General features: G+C 44.3%; 1 protein-coding gene across 6 annotated transcripts in view; it reads left to right on the plus strand.

Moving 5' to 3' along the window:
* The window catches only part of ptprfb (protein tyrosine phosphatase receptor type Fb), a 194,967-nt gene that overhangs the window by 64,432 nt on the left and 109,029 nt on the right, over window positions 1-21,506 (plus strand). For all 6 annotated transcript variants that reach the window (XM_080777291.1, XM_080777295.1, XM_080777294.1 and 3 more), the window contains 2 exons: window positions 5,381-5,555; window positions 19,504-19,649. In XM_080777291.1, coding sequence (XP_080633417.1) covers window positions 5,456-5,555; window positions 19,504-19,649 — 246 coding nt within the window. In that variant the 5' untranslated portion in view covers window positions 5,381-5,455. The remainder of the gene's footprint in view (window positions 1-5,380; window positions 5,556-19,503; window positions 19,650-21,506) is intronic.

Raw genomic sequence — 21,506 nt, forward strand, 5'->3', positions numbered from 1 at the left:
TTAGCCCTGCACACAAGACAGTCGTATATCTCATAATATGCCCCGCCTCTCTATGCTCAGGATGAGCCAATAAACGGAGGGGGGGGGGGGGGGGGGGGGGGGGGTATTGACAGGGCAATGTTAGTTTGGCCGGTAGCGTTCTTACCTTGGGCTGCCCTGCAGCTAGCTGTGTATTGGATTGCTTGTAGTGAGCTGTTTGTGTATGGGTGGTCGAACACACGCGCACACACACGCACACACACACACACACACACACACACACACACACACACACACACACACACTCACACACACACACACACACACCGGGGGAGGTTAGTAACACCTGTGCGGCAGGCAGCTGATGTGGGTGGTCCAAGCAGGCAGGGTATTATTGATTCTAGATTCTACAACCCCCATTACACATTCACTCACTTCTCGGTTATTATTGACGTTAATGGATAAACGGATGGAAAACCAATTAGTTAATTAACAGACATTACGCATGACACACGTGTACACACACACACACACACACACACACACACACACACACACACACACACACACCATCCACCAGAATCCAGATTGGCATTTCACAAAGATGTAAGGCATCACACAACCTCACAAGGACAACTCTCTCGCACGCTCTCTCTCTCTGGCTTGCTCTCTTTCTCTCTCTCTCTCTCTCTCTCTCTCTCTCTCTCTCTCGCCCTCCCCACATCACGGCAGACAATGCCTCCCTGTGAGCTGAGCCACTCACTTGTTTTTTTTCTCCACACTGCAGCATTTCCACTTTCCATATCCCCCCCTCCCTCCTTCCACAAGCACCACCACCACCACCACTACAGACAAGCCACAGCACAGCCAACACATACGGACGCCAAGTGTCTCACGGCCACGGTATTCCGTGTGCAGCTGGGAGGCACCCAGCTGCACCAGTATAAATAAGTAGCAAAATAAATAGAGGAGAAACACGGCTCTAGTAGGAACGCATCTCATTGAAGATGAAAAGCATCTGCCTCTCCCTGGCATCTGCCGTGAAAGATATCCCTAGTGCTCAGCCAAGGGTTTGGAGCACAGCGAGTGGCCAAGTCTATCTTACTCATTCACTCACTCACTCACTGTCTACCTACTGACTAGAACCACCGCTAGGCTGGTGCACATTTAAAAAAACAATAAACTTTAAGCCCACCAAACTTTCTGTGACTTACGTTCATTTTAAACTTGTGCATTTACTTGGAAAACGTATGCCTTTTAAGATTCCAGTCATGAAGTGGTGGGTGTGATCCAGCTCCTGAGGCATACTCAAGCTATGTGATTTTTTTGTGCCCCCCCCCCCTTTCTCCCCCTGTATTGCTAGCTTATATATCAGTAAGCTGCTTTCTCATTACCAGTGATGGTGGAAATGCAGCCCCCAAAAACTGATTTTGAGGTTGTTGACTTTTTGGTTATATTGCGTTAAATTACTTTAGCTACCCTCAGGGTATTTTCCACAGAAGACTACATACTGGGAAGAGCGAAGTTCTGCTTGATACAATCACAGCTTGAACTTTCACTCGGTGTCAGATTAAGTCAGTACAGTAGGAGGTGTTGGGTCCCGCATTCAAAATGCATTCGATAGATTTTGAAACATCCAAAACACATTTCCGTTTCATGACTCAGTTCATGACTCAGAGTGACGAGGTGCTAGCCACTGACAGCACTTGTCTTCAGACGTGCCACAGCGAAACGTTACAATTTCGACACCGTGGCTCACAACGTTTCCTCACATCATCTCCCGTTCCCCATCCCTCGACTTATTTTCCTCGCTAGGCAACTTGTCAGAGGAGATTAAAAGAGCATTCAGACAGAAAGAACTTTTGAATTTTTGGTTTGCCTCGTTAAAATCTCTCTCTCTCTCTCTCTCTCTCTCTCTCTCTCTCTCTCTCATAGTCCTGTGTTTTCCTTGGACCTGGCTTATAAAGTGTGTGTGTGTGTGTGTTTGCATGTACACCTATTGGGAGAAATACAACAATGTGCAAACTCAGCAGCAAGCTTTGTGAACTGTTGTGACAAAAGAAGGTTAGCTAATGGAATACAACCACCCTAATGACTACTATCTGTACCAAGTAGACCTACTGTACATGTAAACGGAGCTGCTACCTCTAAACACATCTTAAATCTGAGTTTTTGGTTTGTATACTATTTAAATAGTCTTGAAAGAAAATGCTGGTATTTGTCCCAAAGTGACTGCAAAAAAATGTAAATTAATATCATTTAAGCATATATAACTTATATAGCTTAGCAGAGATGTATATTAAAAACATATATGTAAAGATATTTTAAAATATATTTCCGTTAACGGAAATGCCAGCTTCCTTACTCGGATTTCGGAAGGTGTAGTTCCAGACTCTCTATAGCATTCGAAGATTGTGGAATAGTTCTCTGGCTACACGAGGCAATGTGACAAAGCTCTGTTTACAAAATGCTGTACCCCCTCCAACTGTATATACTTCTTTCCCAATTTTAAACTGATTATTATGTATTTTCACACTTGCTTTGGCAATGTAAACATATGTTTTCTCATGCCAATAAAGCTCAATTGAATTGAATTTAATTGATTTGTTTACATGGTACGTGCCTGTGCTGGGAGGTGGAAGACGTTGTGTCTCTGTGTATTGAAATAGCCACATGAGTAATGGCCTGCTTAACACCTCCACAAGCTTAAGAAAGGAGGTTTGCTTCTTTTTGTTCTCCTCTCAACTGGTACTGGAGGCATTGTTTCTCTGGCACCTTATTTAGCTAAACTGTATATAGTAGAGTTCAGCTGGCCTCCCACCAGGCCTCGAGATATTTCACATTGTTAGTAGCCGCCTTGTTTCTGTTAGCACAAAATATCTGCGATCAGCACTGTTCACACTCGGTGAGATAGAACAGAGTTGGAGCTGGAAAACTTTTAATTCAATTGCAATCGACCTCCTGTGAAAGCTTTATACTGAAACGTTGTGAGGGAGCCCTTGAAGACTAAAGTTGACCCACACACTACCACTACTTCTCAAACTTTTCTCTTTAGTGTTTTGTTCTTTTGTTGTGTTGTTTTCTCTCTGGAACCTTCATGGTGCTATCGTTTTAAGTCAAAGTATAGAGAGATATTGTTCCATACCATATAGCTTTGCTTTAAAAAAACATTTGATTACACAGATGGCTATGGGCAACAGCATGTGGATGAGAAATGTTGTGCAATTTATTTGGTTGCATGGTCAGGCTTTTCAGGGTGCAATTTTCTTCGCCCTTAGTGTGCAGTTCTGACCGTAAGTTCAGTTATCTTATGAAGCCATTCTAATGCCATGTCATATAAATGCTGGTCTACATCTAATAAAATATTTTTTTTCTATTCAGTGTAATAAGTAAGCTGTATATCTTCTCCGTTCATGGGCTGTGTAAGCCATAATTAACTTGGACCTAAATAATACATTAACCCAGCTCTCGATTATAAATCTTATGAAAGCTTTTGTCATTTTTATTTTAAGATGACATTCATTCTAGAGTATCAAGCTGGCCGTTTAGACAGTGAAGGAGTTAATGTGCCCCACGTGGCCCACTCCTTCCCATCCCAAATCTCATAAAAAGATAAAATATTGCTGCTTTTGTGATTTTGTTTTAAGACAGCCTTCACTGGAGAGTGTCGGCCTGTGTTCAGACAGTGTAGCCATCCTGTTCGTTCAAGAGCTTGGTTAATCATGGTTAATTTGTCCAACACCTGCAACCACTTTACCAACCAACCATATCTCCCTCGGGAGAGGTATGTTGTGTGCGTGCTAAGTGTTGCGTGTTGTCATTTGGTGAGATCACAGCACTTTGCATGATTTGAGCCCATCTGGAAGGCAGTGTTTCAATATCTTAATGGGGAACATTACGTGGGCGTTGGTCCCCGGGGACTCCGTCCCGGCCTCTCGAGAGGTCCCCTTGTTTTCGTGGCAATCTCTTTTGTAATGATGACGCGTTGGTTGGTGTCATTCCTCTGTCCTGACCTCACCTTATATTCCAGTATTATTTATTTTGTATCGGCGTACCACACATTTGCTTCCTAATGCAAATGTGTGCCACTTTTCTTTTTCTCTTCAGAGACGACACAAAGATATTCACCTCTGCAGATCTGTTCTCTCATATTTAGCAGAGCATTGCATTTTAGTTTTTACTCCACGACTTGGTTATGAAATATCTTGCTTTTTTTATATATATATATATATATATATATATATATATATATATATATATGTTTTTGACGTTTTTGAGTGTTTTGAGTGTTGTGACTAGTTACTAACGAGTTACCTTACGTAACGGAACTACTTTTTGTGGTCTCTTTCCTCTTTCCCATTCAGTAATGCCATTATAGTTACTGTGTTTTCAATGGGTGAGTTACCCACGTTACGTAATGTGATCATCAAAGTCATCATAACGATGATGATTGGTCAACATAGGGTAACATTCCAGGGTAAGCCAATCATACACAGAGTTGGGCGGGTAAGGTGGAACGCCTCTATAACTCCATGGAAAGCCTTAAGGTGGAAAGTCTGGTGACGCACGGTTAGGACACTCAGGAAAGGGGGAGAGAGATGGGGAGTGGCACGCGACAAAGGCCATCGGGCTCGGGAGTCGAACCCGTGGCATACCGTTTGGCTGGCTTGACAGCCTAGGTGCCTAGACGGTTGAGCTAACTGTCCGGGTGACATATCTTGCTTTTGATTGTTGTTATGATGCTTACCTTCTTTTATAATTATATATATGTTTTTATCTCACAATTTTTGGAACCCATTTTTAACCCATTGCCAATTGCCTAAACTATAATCCTGGGTGCTACTCTCCAATCTGCCAATGCTTCTTTCAAGGCATGACTGAGGAGTGAGCAGGCCGCTTCTTAATTACCACCTGCCAGGGGGGAGTTTCCCCGGTAGGATGTAGCACGTAGAAAGAACTCTATATTTATTACTTATACTATGCAGAATATATCTTGGTTGTTCACTTACATATTATTTAGATAGGGATATATTCTGTTTGCTTGTCCAATATGTAATTTAGCTAGATCTAGATGTTGTTTAGACAATCTGTTCTCAAACATTTTCATAAAGGAACCCCAATGTATTTGGCTGCGGACAGACCCCTATTCTAAAGTATATTGTGCCTGTGCCCCATATAAAAGGATTTGTAAACATTTTGTCAAGATTTATCAAAAGTCTTCAAAAATAGAAGATCTACAAGTTCAGTGCATCATAGCGCTTTGTGAACTTGTTGATGCCATGGATCCCTCTTTGGGAGCCAGTGGTTTTTTAGACTACTATTAGAATTTCCTAAATGCATAAATTGTGAATTGTTATCCTAATATTGTATATATTTTCCCCCTTCTGTTTTCTCTTCCTAGGTGTTAGTCTTTGATCGTGTGACATTGGGAAGTGTCTAGTTGGGGGGGCGGGAGGAAGCAGTGCCAACCTGGAACATGGTGCCTAACATTCACCTGTCAGTGCCCCTCCTGCCCAGAGGGGCGGCGCCGTTCCTACTTCTACTCAGCTACATGGTGTTCTCCTCTCAGGCTGACAGTAAGTAAATGACAACTCCTCCATTCATATTTCAGTGGCATTACCGTTGCTCGATGGTTTTATCTACCAAATTATTTTGAGTAACGAATGGTAATATAGTAGATAGTGTGGTTTGTCAGACTTCATTTGAAAATAACTTGTCATACATGCATATTTTATGACCAGTTACAAGACTACAGTATATCCCTTGCTGCTCCTCTAAGTGCCTGTCATTTTTGTATAGCTATTATTAGCTACATTGTTGGATATTTAGGGAGCAAAGAAAGAACTCATGCTGTTCAGTTTCCCACTCACTTTTAGCACTGCAATATCCGATATGAAAATATATAGTGAATGTATTTTTTTTAACCTGAGATGCAGAATTTCTAGTGAAAAGACGAATATAGTGAATGCAGTGAAGCGCTCTCATTGGCCCCTGTGCCCCGCTGTCGATTTGAATGAACGTTGCAACTGCAAGACGGCACTCGGAAAAAAGATGTGTCACTGTTGCTGGGGTCCCGCGGGCCTCTGGAGCGGCCACAAGGAAGACAGGGTCAGGGACAAAATTAATTCAACACATGACCTCAGCTACGGCGCTGTCACAGGGTCACTGTAATTCAATTAGACCCCCCCCACCACCACAACCATCCTCCAGGCCCAACCCCTGTACGCCAAGGGCCGGTATGGATTGGTTATGTTTTACCCTTTGCCTTATTCTTGCACTTCTCTCCCAGCACCATCACTCTTTTCCTGTCTGTGCCTGTACTCTCCGTATTTTAACACGGCATCAGCACCAGCATGACCTTGCAGCATAGAGCATAGTTTTATACTACTGGTTTTTGTTATGTTTTTAATTGACATAGTCTGGAAAAAACATACATAATGTAATGTAAAAAAAAAGGGGGTGCTCTTATCATCATACATCCTCATACATCACATTCCGTGCTCAGCCAATCAGCTGAGCACATTCCGTTCTCATACACGCAAACACCAAGCTGTGCATAGGATGGGCTAGCACCCCTCAGAAATCTAGTACCATGCAGTGTTTTCAGCCATCTTTTGAAAGGACAGAGATTTATTTACCAACTAGATTTACCAAACCAAATGTATTTTCATAATGTCTAGTCTATGTGGAGGGGCTTCAGTGTGGACTTTCTGTCCTCTTCATGTGTATCTCGTCTTCGTACTGTACGCCTTTCTGTCTCCAACTAGGGCAAGACCCCTTTGGTCCTTAATTACAGTAATCATATTTACGGATAAAAAGACTGTCAGGCCTTTTAATTAACAGACAGAGATTGTCTGTGCAGCGACAAACTGGCACTGGCAATTCTGTGAAAGGACACCCAAACACTGAGCCAGCAATAAGCAAACGAGAGAGGAACTGGCAGATTGCACTATGCGCAGAAGATAAGGCTGTCTTTGTTAGCGAAGCTGGCTCATTAGAAGAATGACCAGTGCTGCATCGTTTAACCTACAGTTGTATGTTAATGCCAGCCTCCCTGGGAACAGGCCCAAACCTACTATTACCTAGACTGTAGTGCAAACAGACATAGAATTAAAATAAGACAGCAGCAGAAGGGGGAGGTGGGCAGCTACCACAAATGGCGGGGTTGTGCACATTTGTTGCCTGTAATTTGTATGGCTCTCCGTTATGCGAATATGATAGTCCTGCTTTGCGATTCCCCTGAATTACAGAGCACATTGCAGACAGATTTTTTTTCCCTTTTTTTTTTGGGTGGGGCGCCTGGCAAGGTTCTGATTACTGGGATTCTGTCTACCGATAGCAGCTTACTATATGATCTCCCAACAAACTCAGTCTTCGTCTCTTACGGATGCAATACGCCAGCTTTTATATTTACAGCGTGCAGCAGTTCGTTTTTCTTACATTGGATGGTTATAAATAGATAATAGGATAATAGTTATTCTGGTGTCCTGCAGTTCATGAGAATAATATAGGCCCAAACAGGGTCTTTATGACGGTCTATCATGGATGACATGTGTTCCGGTACACAGTGTTCATGGTCAGCCTGTGCGTGCTAGGCCATATGCCTTATTGCTTTTGGCTGCCCCTGCATGAAAGGTGACGTACTTAGTATTGCTGCAATCCTTCTACCTGTATTATTGCTATAACCGTTCAGCTAGCGCTATTGATCAGACACGGATCAAATGGGCGTGAAAGACACCCCTCTCCCACCCAGTGCACCCACCACCAGCATCAATAGTATGGCCCTATGACATCATTCCTGTATCGCCATAGACTAGTCCCACAATACATTGTGATTACTCCGAGTGCTGATCTCAGACGTCCCATCGATCCCCGGGGAGCCCGGCCTAATCAAGCAGCCCTCTATATGGCCTCCTCATACACAATAGACCACCTCCCCAACAAGGACAGCTTCAAAGTCACACACATCCAGCACTTAAATGTAATGGTTATCTTTTTGTTGTGCTGTCATTGTGAGTTATTTCATTCGCTTTAATGCACTTTTGATGTATGTCTCTCTCTCCCTCTTGCGTTCTAATCTTGGGTGGCTTTTCATGTGAACCCTCGGTGAGACCGCGGTTGACTCTGTGTGCCCCCCCGCCCCCTGAGGCAGACGGATTACTGCCAGCATCCTAATTAGTTTGATAAGGTTAAAGTGTCTCTACTGAACCCACGGTGTCAACCCTTTGGCCTGCAAACCAAATGAATTGTGAATACTTAGCCTTAGAGGTAATTGCTCCATGGTTAGAACATGGTACTAACTAGCCACGCTTGTTTCCCACTGGGGCTATACCTATTCTAATGGCTACAATAAAAAACAATTACCATCCAAAAGGTATTTCTGAAGTAGATGGCATAATATACTCTGTGTAGACTACAAGCCATTTTCTAAATTGATTATGCATTGTTTGACCTCAGACTGGAGTGCTGCTGGTAGGGGGGGGGGGGGGGGTATGGAGAGGAGTGGTGTGTAGGATGGAGGCCTCTAAATTAGATTGTGTTTTTAAGTGTCCATATGGTCACCCGGTTCAAAAAAAGAAAATTGACGGGATGGAAATTGATTCTTTTTTAATTAAAAGTAACCATATCCACCTTGGAGAACCACTTGGAGAGTAATGCTGTTAGCAGTTAGCACACAGCTGTGGTCCACAGCCATCACGCAGACACATGGGGTGGTGGGTGCTTGAGGTCTGAAATACTAGGACATTCAACACAATACACAACGAAATACAATAGGGGAACTGGGGAAGGGGCATCTGTGTATGGGGGGAGGGGAGGGGGGTGGGGGTGATGAAGGAAAACAGCAGAAACAGAAGGGAACAAAGGAGAGAATCTTTCACGTGCCACCCTGACGAGTCAGAACGGCGAAATGAGAAGAAGGGGTCGACAGAGGTTAATGATCTGAGATTAATAGTTTAATTAGGAAGCTCAAGAGCAGAGCCAAAAGCAGTCGCTGACACCCTTCTGCTGTGGCCTGAATTGAGCGCTGCTGGCATCAGATGACACGATGCAGTGGTGTCCTTCCACAAAGGGCAGATGAAGTAATCATCATCCAGGACATTTAAATTCTCTCATTATGGAAATACTGGCCACTTTACATGTATGAGAGGATCTGTCCTGACATATAAAACATACCCTTACATGGAACCTAGTTACAAAGAAACACTATAGCATACCGTAATATGAGGATCAGTTACACACGATCGTGTGAAGTGAGGGGCGCTCTCAAGTCTCAACATCATACGTCATCATACATCACATTCTCATTCCGTCAAATCAAATAATCACAAAAGTAATTCCGGCCAAGCACTCCTCAAAAAGAGGAGAAAATGTCTCATGGATTATTGATGTCCCACTCTTCGCCACTGTTTTTGGGAGGTTTATTTTCGCCTTCCACCATAAAATGTTTACAGAGCATCAGTGGTACTTCCCGAACCCTGGACATGTTACCACGGCACACTATGTAGTATGACTATGTATATTGTTTACTCATTGAGAGTCCTCTAAGTCTAAGGCACATTTACAGGCATTTAAATGTACATACAGCCTGTGGACACGGCACAGCATATATAAACTCAGCTAGCTCTCAAGAGGGATCTATCTTGTGCGCACAGATCCACCTAGACTCCTGCAAGATTCGAAATCCAAAGCAAAGCCACAGATAAAGTGCCTGTGGATGCCAGTTAAGCCAGAAGCTGTCTGTTGCCCCCCTTATGTCAGAAAATGTAGGGGGCGGGTCTCCACGGAAGTACTAATCTAGGGGAGGATAACTAATGAGGTTACTGGGGTCGAACAGGGTCACGGGGTGACTGATGATGACGTAACCCCAAAGTAGGGTCTCTGAGTGGACTGGGAGCCACATCTGCAGCGGAGCCCCCCGAGCCTTTACTCACTTCTCCACTCCTTTCACTGCTCCTTAATACCCACCACCCACCCCCTCTGGGGAACACTTAGCATTTCCCCTACACCAGTCGATCAATGACAGAGGCCGAGCCAAGGTGACCGCTGGCCTTTAACTAAGCCCCCCAGCAACTCCCTTCATTCTCCTAACAGACACTTTTTACAGACTAGTCATCATTTGCATCACAAAGGCCTCCAGGCAGCAGCATACATATTCAAACCATATTCAAAATGAAAGTTTTCTGTCCCTTTTCATATTTAGTTTTGCATTCAAGTGGTCCCGCTGTTGAGTTTCTGTGCTCACAAAGATCTTCAGATGTCAGCAGTTGGGTGTCCTTCACTGTGTGAAATGGAAAAGTAGCTCTCATATTTAATGAGCTCATTTATCATAAATAATCTAAATGAACATTGAGTATGACTCTGTATGTCGCCCAGGGGTTGTTTAGATGAGGTCTACACTTCACTGTGAACATTAATGACTTTGTTTTGTAGGATAGGCCCATATATATACATTAGACCCCCCCCGACCCCAGTTCACTGGAGAGTGAAAATAAGAATATATTTTGTAGGGCATTCTCTACCTCAGTTGTTCTTTGACACCGTTATTCCCCAAACAACAAATGATTGCACTTTGTGCTGAGGCGGTTAGCTTTACGATGGGAAAATCATTAGTCCTTATTGCTCACCCTCACTGCGGTACCCTTGTTATTTCTCTCAAAATGGCCACTTACGTGATCTTATGAGATTTAACAATGCAGGTGATTGTTGTTCTGCTCTCAAACAATGGAGACGGTGTTTGAAGAGATTGTCCTCCTAAGTGTCTGCCTTTGTCTTTCCTCTCCCTTTTAAACTCGCCGCCTTAACCATGGGGATGACAGGAGAAGCCACAGGTAATGAGTCACGCCAGAATAGACAGGGCGGGCGCCAGTTTAAATACCGCAAGTAATGCAAAACCTCAGGCTTCTCTATCATGTGATACCACTCAGCCCACTCATTACCGTCTAGGGCCCACGTCCTTGCCATCAAAAAGGTCCACAAAGGAGCGTTTATCCGTTTTTTAAACAACTCGTTTTCCCAACGCTCCCTAACCCGCACAACGTCACCAAAGCGTATTGGAAACATTCTCTTTCACTGCCTCAACACGATGATGGCATAGTCAGTGGCAGAAGCACAAGGGCGGGGTTGCGTCTTGTGAGACACTTCTCTGGTTTCATAATGAGCTTGTGAAGATGAAAGTCATTACATAAATGTTGCTCACACTGGGAGGAGAGGAGCGATGGGTAATTGCACTCAGAGTTTATGTTCTTCTCCACTGTCGTGAATAATTCACAGAAGGCTGGAAGGCCAGATAGAAAGCCTTTCTTCATGATCCAGAGATGGATTGAAAGTTTGATGTTTCTGACTTTCTTTCTATTAATTGTTTCTCTACCCTCCTCCTCCTTCAATAGGTGTAATTCCCTTTTTGCGTCAAACATCTCCATGAGATGGAGATAAAGCTGTATCAAAGGTTTGCATGAGGTTACAGACATCACTCCATAAAATAGATTATTTGATGGATTATACATAGATCCAGTTTAACGATGGCATTATATCTTCTCGTAGTGATAGTGGTGAATGATTTAGATTCAGGTCTTCCCTAATTTGCATGCACTCTGAGAGGTGTTTGTTATTTGCAACACAATTTGTAAAACAAGAACGACATGCTTATAATGCTCAGCTGCAAAACAGAAACAAAGACAGTCGCAAACATGATGTTTATTGGTTTAAACAAACAGCCTGAAGTGCAGTTGACTTTATCGTGGTAAATAACTTGCAAAGGAGGCAGCTTTATGTGGAATTAATTGTGAGCAAGTTGCCTGCTAATGGCCTGAAAAGGCTTTAATGGAAGTGTTCCATTAAAACAACCAGTGCTGATACCGGCGGACAAATTTCCACTAAGTGTGCTCGTGAAAATGATAACTTGCTAATCCATTATTAATAAGAATTAATGGTTTGCACTCTGCCTCGTGCATATCGATCCCTGATACTCTGTTCACCAGAACAGCTCTCCATGGGCGGCCGTGCAGATGCTCAACAACACTGTCATTTAGCCCAGACTTCCTGCTGTGTCTGCATTCATTACAAGCCTCTTTCTCCGAGGCTCCTGTCAAGGTGGATGTGAACACTGTATTACTGTCTGGGAAAAATGCCATCGCACCCATAGTGGCTGGAGTTTGGCCAAGCGGCATAATAAAACAATATAATGATAAATATTGTAGTAAACCTCTTTCCTTTTTTTTATCTATCCTCCTAAAACATGACCCCTGCACTTGCCCCTTTGCACAATGGCTGTAATATGACACATCTTCTGCTGGCTTCTTCCTCATGCAAACACTCGTTCATCACCTCGTCCTGTCCTCGGTGTCAACAGATGCATGATGGGAAAGGTCACAGGGCAATATGTATGTTGACATTATGTTCCCGGTCACCTGTTCCAACACCTCCATTTGTTTGGTTAAGACGAAAAGGGCTATTGCAACACGAGAGTAACTTGGCGAGGTCAAGAACTCCCATGCCTTTCAACATGCCAATAACCTCTGAACTCACAAGTCGCTGCCGCAGGCATCAAGTGAACCTGGGAGAAGCCTCCTGCCGCCCCTCCCCCATGCATGCACGCCACAACCAGCGGCTGTTCTATAGACTAATGTCATCTAACCCAGGAATCTATGCAGATTTGTCGATCGCTCGACCCGCAAACTATCTGATCTGAGAAGCAAACAAGAGGGCCTGTGGGTGTGTGAGAAAACACACCCACTTGTGAATGCGGTGATATCGGCTAGTGGATAACCTTCGAGCCCTGAGGCAATGACCCCTTTGCATTCAACACTGTGCCTTAACGGGTTGGGTGATGTTGCAGAGTTCCTTTGCCAGGCGAGAGGTGGAACCAAAAAGAGGAATGGTGTCAAATTTGTAGTGGTGAATGTGAGAAATCAAACACGTTGGAGTACAACTCCCTACTGGCAGGAGCTAGCAGAGAGGAGGGGGACTAGCCTACTCATCGCCGCCATTGTGTTTCATGTGACAGCGGCATGTCTGACAGTCAGGAAAATGGGACAGTGGCAGACAGGGGTGGGGGAGAAAAAAAACAACAGCCAAGTCTGGATTTTGCCGCTCTGAGAAAAGCGCTGACAAAACCCCACTGGCTTGATATCCTCTGCTGCCAGAAAAAGATCCTCTACTGCCAGCAAGAGGCAGAACTGATGGAGGAAAATTAACTCTGCAGAGTTTTGCTGTTGGAATAAACGTTGCTGCCCTTTCGGCTGCAGCATGTAAGATCCAGCATTAACCCCCGTCCGGTCCGCAGAGTCAGGCACTTCAGGGTCGCAGCGGGCTGCCTCTGAAAGCTGTGTTTTGTGATCGTGTGCTCAGCGAGATGTGGATTAGTGGACATTGACAGCTCCAAATTTTGCCGGCCCTGAAGTCAAAGGTCAACAATCAAAATCCAGTGGGGGAGATATGGGAACTTGTTTAAGAGGATTAATCGCTGTAGGGCTCAGCGAGGGACATTGTATCCCTATGCTACATTGATCCCCTTTAAAACGCTTTCTTCAAACCAAGGGATAGCATTTATGCATTGCTGCTGGTGATGTGTTTAGTCTCACATGGTCTGATATCTATTCCAGCGACTGAGTAGTGTTGATTTTGACAGCAAATTTTGATTTAGTTTTAGTTGTATAGTCTTTTGAATAAAATGTAATTAGTTTTAGTCATTTGAAAGATTTTAGTTGTATTCTAGTTTTCGTCGACTAAACATCATGCAATTTTAGTCGACTAAATCTACTTATATTTAATGGTAGATTTAGTATATTAGATTAAAATATTTAATATTTATATTAAATATTTTGGCAGGCCTTGATAGCGTCGTAATGGCAGATTTGACACTTGGAAATAGCAGATCTACAAGCTCACAATGCGTCGCAGCACCACGCATTGTGAGTGTAAAATGCCTTGTGTATTTCACTTATACTGGATCTCTTGTCTAAGTCCCTTCCTAACATTTTAGTCTAGTTTTTATTTGTTGACTTAATTGCCAATATATTTAGTCTCATATTGGTTTTCATTTAGTTTTCGTCAGTGAAAAAACTTAGTCGACGCATATTTTTCGTCATATTAGTCGACAAAATCAATACTGCCACGGAGGGTCTGAAGATGATGGGTAAGCATGTCCGGCTTTTCCCAGGAACATTTCAGGAAAGCCTCTGATTGGCTGGGTGGCTATAGCAGAAGTCCAAGGTTGTACATCATGAAAAGCTTAGCCATTCAAATCTGGATATCACATTTGTGACCTCTTCGCCAATCACATCACGTTTATGACGCCCACGTGATCGTGATTCGTAACATCCGGATTGTTATTTGTTACGCCTAGTCGCTGTACGGTGTCTAGACGTAACAACCCGGATGGATTGTGAAACCCACACAAACATGAAATCTGTATTGTGACAGCAACATTGATATACATTTTGATATACTAGAGGTTCTGGCTCTCGCATCTAGAATTCAGGCTGCTGCCCTCACACCCAAGTTGCTCCTCCGATCCGACTGATATGCCCATACTGTTACACTGTATATGGAGATCTCTGTATCTGTCAGACCTTGTCCCTTTTACTTTTATGCCCATATGGAGATCCCTGATGTCATGCCCATATATAGGCATGCCCATGGATGCCTGACGACACATTGGACATATTTGGGCATGGCTGCATTGGGAACTCCTTATATGGTTATGGCTGAGTCATTGTGACATGATCGTGTCGTCATAACCCATAAACCTTAACTCATTTTGACGAGAGGCCTTCGAAATCCTCACCTACCTTTTCTGAAAATGTCATATTTTCCCCCCCAAAATGTAAAAGAACATTATGTTGCTATACACTGTATACTACACACTGTGTTCCAGGCCTAAATGCAGTAAGCCTATTTAGGATAGGAGTATAGGAGCGGCTAAGATTGTGCCTCAGACATACTGTGTCTGTACTCTATCCAATCTTGCTACTGCAAGACTAGGATGTATGTGCTTTTAATTTGATGCATGCAACTATTTAAAGCTTCCTCCCTCTTAGCAGGGGAAGGGGGGGATTCCTAGGTCTCCCTACGTGCATGTTAATGGAACTGTGTGGACAGATGTTAGCAGGTGTTCTGAGAAATCGGGATGATGCTAATGGGGTCTCTCAGGGCGACCGTGGCATTGGAAGCCATTCCAAGAATCCAGCTCAGAATGTGAGCACTCACGCGCTCACACTGCCAGGCACTGCTGAGGACTAATCACAGCAGTGTCATTAGATCAACTTCCCAGGCTTCTCCCTGCATCTGTTATGAAGTCACCTGCAGCCCAATGAGAGAAGAAAAATAAAGTTTATTACAATCCTGTGCAAATCAGATCCTCAGCTCTTGGGGGAAGCCAGGAGGAAGAAAATGTCATTTAAATGTCAGGCATGCTAAGGTAGTGTGAGGGAGGGTGATAGGTCAGATGAGTATGCGTCAGATTGTATCGAAAACTCTAATATAACACATGCGTGGACAACTAGCCACTGCAGAGCAGTCAATACGTTACTTGTTGGCTTGAGTTCTTTACATGTTGTTATGTGACACATTTTGCAATTTTGCAAATTTCTTTGCTTTAATGCAGTAGCTCTACAGTACACGTCTCAAAGCAAAACAACAGCGGCCCACAAGGAATAATGCTACAAGCAACACATTAACGCGTATATTTGATAACAGGCTGCAGATGAAAGGGGCCACCATAGGGTGTGGTTATTAATCCACTAATCACAATAATGAATGTTATTTGGCCCTCCTAGCTTTCAGTCATTTTTGACAGCATAACAACATCCAAGGAATTCCCGTTGGACCTCACTGCTACAGACTTGACAAGTGCCACCGTGCAACCATAATCGGTGCAATCCAGAACTCTGATTAATCTGCCAACATTATTGACTCAGGCATGTTAGCATAAATATAGCTAATAGAATTAGCCTGTTCAGATTATAAATATCCAACCCGCTTTAGACTGCAGTTGGAGATTGTGATGGTAGATTTCTACATGTATTTTCTTTGGATGACAGGCCTGTAGGTGCTGTCTCTACTTGGACGCTAGTGGGGATGAGACCGTGGCTGCAGGATGTTGTTCTGTTATCGCATAGACTTTGCTACCACTGTCACTCCAGCCACACCACGTCTGTATATACACACAGAACCTCAACTCTGCCACCCGCACGTTTGCTCTCACACACACACACACACACACACACACAGTCACGCAACTTAATGTTTTCAATTCAAAGGTCTTTATTGGCATGAGAAAACATACGTTTACATTGCCAAAGCAAAAGTGGAACAATACAATCAAAACGAAATGTATGTGTGCGCGCACATACACACACACACACACACACACACACACACACACACACACACACACACACACACACACACACACACACACACACACACACACACACACTCATTTCCACCACCCACCACAATAACCCGGCTAACTGTGTATGGCTGTAATGCCTGATGAAACTCTGCTGCAGAGATGTCCTAGAGAGCAAGGACAGCCTCTCTCTCTCCCCCTCTCTCTTTTTCTCTCGCTCTCTGTCGCCACCTTACTCGGTCTCTTTATATTATCTCTTCATGCAACTCTCTCTCTCTCTCCGTCTCTACCCCCCTCCCCCCTCCACCCATCGTCAGTGGCATTAGTGATGCCGCCAGGCGTAGGTGGGGTTGGGGTGATTTACCTTCCAGCGCATCAGCGCATCAAAGGGAAAAACCTCCCCCAACAGCATCAGCCACATCTGACGGTGGTGCTATGTTATGTTAACTAGATATCGATCCCCCCCCACCCCACACACACACACACACACACACCAAACCACAACGGCAGAAGTACAAGAAAGAAGAAAGGACACATTCCCCCACCTCCCCCCTAGATTCAGAGATTAAACGCAATCTGGCAGTGGTTAGCCAGTAATATGGAAGTTGTCCCACACATCTACACAGCTTGATTTCCCTATGCTATGCATATCTGCAACTGTAAATAGGAGAATACAAAAGAATGCATGGCGTGTCATCTTTCTTTGTTCCCACCATGTAAACCCTCAGTGGGGTGAGGCTGAAATGTGCACTCTGTGTTGTTGTTGGAAGCGTAATGGAATCATGGCTGGGCGTGGTGTCCTCTCAAGCACCTGTGTTGTTGTTGTAAAAAGTGAATTTACCTAACAACGACTCAACAGCAACCACCCTGGCCTTGAACCTTCTCACTGTTGTGAAAATACAAGAGAACAACTAAAAAGGGGAAAAACAAGAATGACGAGTCATAACTGGCAGGTTCAGAAAGCTGTCGTTTATGTACATCTACAATATAATCAGTTTTTGTGCCGCAGCCCCTGCCTCATCTCACGGCTTCACGTTGCGTGTATACTACGGTCACTCACTACTAGAGGTAGTATAGTGAATGTAGGCCAGGATGCTTTTCAAGCACCTGGCAAAAACAGAGGGTTTTGTAAATCAAGCTGCCTCACGCTGGAGGCTCATAGGGCCCCTGCCCTAGTGCCCTATGGACCCACATGGCTCGGGAACCGTTGGACTACTTACTTAGAATCCAGGGTTATCTCAATTATTATCGTGTGCATATTGTATTGATGATGTTAGCAGAGGCTCACGGAACATGCCACACCACTGCTGTAACCTGTATGTGTGAGTGACAAATAAAACCCTCTTGCATCCTCTTGATTCTTTAACTTCTTTAAACATGGCAGCCTTGTTTTAGGTTTGAGTTGATTACATGGTGGTAAACCATCTCGGTCACGTGAATTCACATTATCGGGGGGCTTGGGGCAGACCAGTCTGCAGAAGACACAAAGATAATGTGAATTCACATTATCGGGGGCTTGGGGCAGACCATTCTGCAGAAGACACAAAGATAATGTGAATTCACACGACCAGAATTGTTTACCAGGCACACATAGTACAATGTATTACTGTGGGTGGGGGAGTTGTTATGTATGGAGGGTGTGGGACAGCATGGGCTTTTTAAAAGATGTATCATGTTACACAACAAAGTGACTATGAAGTGTATGGCAGTGTCCTTACGCACCGAACGTAGCAGTGTTGCGAGTTTGTCGCCCATCAGTGGCTTACACACACAGTAAAAGCCTCTGTGTTATCCCTGAGAATAGGACTGTACCTCATTAAAAGCAATCAGAAATGGTGATTTTTATCACTCACTGAACAATGTATAAGTCGTCTACACTCATCAAGCTCACATACAGATTGGTTAAAACAATGTTTTATTCATTAAAATAAGTTCTGGATTTTAGCTGTTCTGTGCACAGTGGCTTACTGTATGAACCCTGCAACTTTCTTCTCCTTTGTTAGTTTGATTGATTGTTTTTTTTGTGGAAATGGACAAGTATTTCTAGATGATGATGTCATGTTTTACTTCACACACAAAACCCTTACGAGTATTCAGCTCTGGCCTCATCTTCATTTCTTATTCTCTGTGTTTTTTCCTCTTCTCTTCTTAATCTTGGAACCAGTCCTGACTATAGTATATGTCCCTTGTACGAGTAATGCAGCGTGCGGTAATGCAAGTCCTTATCTCGTCTTTGCCCTAAGGTCGAATGTAGCACCCGCGCTTTGCAATAGATTAGAGTACAGCTACGGACGGTGGAAATGTGCCCGCTTCCAGGCACTATGTTGTAGAAACAGTGAGAAAAGGTGAGAAATTCGACATGATGCGCAGGCAGGCAGGCAGGCAGGCAGGGGCAGGCAGGCAGGCAGGGGCAGGCAGCACACAAATGCAGCAGCTTTTCTTCATCTGCTATGATGCAACTATAGCTGCAGTCAGTGACAGTGGCTGTGAAGGATTGTTAATGTAATTGTTAATGTAAGCCTTTGTTGTGCTCTGATTAATCACTGCATGATAATAGTGTTTGCTATATTATACTTTCTAAAACGGGTAGTCCCAATACTTCATTCTGATTGGCTGGTTACCGTCACGTGACCGGTGTAAACTCACCGATAACCCACTCCTTCAATCACTTTGTATCAAACTGCAGCCTTGTAGCTGAACTGGGGAAGGGGAGCACTTCATTGCTTTACAAACACATGCCGTGCGGGCGTCTAAGCACCGCCCGTCTCATATGACTGTGAATGTGTGGCTCCAGGCAGCCCCGTAAAGATATCAAGCGCTATTCTCCCGTCACATAGGCTACTTGCAGAGAAAAACAAGGAAGTGTTGTGGCTCTGGCTCGCTCGCTCTGGTGGCGCAAAGCGTAGATACTTTTGTGAATGTAATAGTTTTATTAGGTTAATATTGCTATAATGTTTGTAACCGTTTTAGAAAAGCAATAAGCCACTCGAGGCCCCAGCTTACCGGGTATTTTACACTGGCTGCGGGGTAGAAGACCCTCCGCTGCGCGCCGGGTCTGCCTACGCCCCCAGCCAGTGTAAAATACCCGGTAACCTGAGACCTCTCGTGGCTTATTGCTTAAGTAATCGTCGCTAACCACCTCTCCTCTACTTTCCTCTCCCTTCTTTTCTCAGGTCCGCCAAGTTTTGTCAAATCGCCCGAGGACCAGACAGGCATCTCGGGCGGGGTTGCCTCCTTTGTGTGCCTGGCTTCCGGGGAGCCCAAGCCCAGAATCACCTGGATGAAGAAGGGCAAGAAAGTCAGCTCCCAGCGGTTTGAGGTGGGTGGTACTCTACATTGTTATGCACAAAGAAGCTGATGTACAGTAGGCATGCCCACACACACAGACACACGCACGCACGCACGCACATATACCACACACAGGCCGAGAGAATACAATCAATCGTCCTGTTATTGAGTATCACACCAACGCTCTTCTCTTCTCCGAGCAATACCAGACAGCGAGACCCCCCTCCAGCCTCTTTAATCTTCTTCCATCTTGATTCATGTAGTCTCTACTCTCACCCTTCCTCTCTACCTCCCCCCACTGCACTCCACCATCTCTGGCCGTACATCCCCTTGATGTCTACTCTTATCTCAGCAACTCCCTCACCCCGCCTATCCCACCCCCCAACTCCCCTCCCCGACATCACCTCTTTGAAACCTACATGAAGAGTAGGGGAATGCCTTTGGTAGGATCATCACACACACGCAGCACCTAGAGAGGGTTTCCTTTGTAATGTTATTCACAGTGCTGGTGCTCAGGGAAAGGAGGATCATTTTAGTGTTCCCACGCCACAACCAAACTTCACTTTGTTCAACCGCGCGGTGCTAGCCTAGCACCGGTTGTAGTCGGACCGCAATTCATTGTAAAACAGACTCCAACAGCAATGTTTATTTGTGCTCCAGAATGTTGGCTTTGTGAAGGAACGTTGTTATAAATTAAAGTTACTTTCATCTCATACTTGGTTTTCTTTCCTAGAGGGTTTTTGTTTGTTTCTTTGCTGGCGGGCGGCTGAATGAACAGAGGGTATAAACTGACCTACACTGCAAAATCCTGAGTGTTAGTTTAACTTTGAGAGTCAGACTTTTGGTATTTGTCGAACTGGAGCAGGGTGTAATACCCGCGGCGCAGTGGCTGGTGAGAGCTTGGATTAGGCTGAATAGTACTGTCAGTCAAATAGGGCTGGTATATGCTCTGCTTCAAGTACACTGGACTATGAAAGGCAGACGTCCATGGGCATTCTGCAGGATTTTCTATCCGTGTACATGTCTGTCTACTGCCTGTTTAACCCATTTAGGCCTGACGTCGAAATAAAATTGAAATAAGTAATCTGAAAGAATATATATTCAAAGATTTGCGCCGCATTTTCACGACTTAAAAAAAAATAGCAGACCTACAAGCTCGTAGCACGCCACTCGGTGGCGCGCTATGAGCTTGTAGATCTGCTATTTTTCAAAATGGGTTAAACAATGTATACTTACCAGTAAGACGCCTGAAGGTGAGAAGCGACCTCGCCCCAAAGGGTCGCATGCACTGGCCATATATGGAGTGTATCTTGAGTGTACAGGGTGTGATGAAGTCAGATCAAGATATGGAATGTCAGAACAGGTCAGCTCCATATATGGAGATCTAAGGGTGGCAGCGGGGGCAGTGTATTGAATATACAGGGTTTGATGAGGGCCCAGGTAGGGCCGGGCCAAAAGCCGCCATTGGACTGTCCCCATGAAGTGAACAGAGTTTGCGTAACTCTGTCTTACTCTATGGCTCTGGCCTGGGGTGAGCGATGGGGATTTGAGTTATTGACGTGACAGAGTGACGGGGGTTGTGGGTTAGGTGTCAAATAGTTAACTGCGACCTCCGGTCGCAATAAGCACCTTGAAAACAGTTTGATGACGATGCGCCAAGACAAACTTGGCAGTATGTATAATAATCTACTGTATCTAATTGACTAATCAGATCTCACTGAGGTGTACTAGTGAGAGTGAGTAGGAAGGTCCAAATGTCAGCAAGAATACCTCTCAGTATTCTTTATAAGAAACAAACACATCTATGTGTACTTATTCTTCTCCCATTTGACGACCACTCATCCCCTTCACACGAGGAAACACATTTTCACATATTTGGGAATATCCC

Source organism: Protomyctophum bolini (genome assembly GCF_963924005.1).
Source record: "Protomyctophum bolini genome assembly, chromosome: 12".
NCBI lineage: Eukaryota > Metazoa > Chordata > Actinopteri > Myctophiformes > Myctophidae > Protomyctophum > Protomyctophum bolini.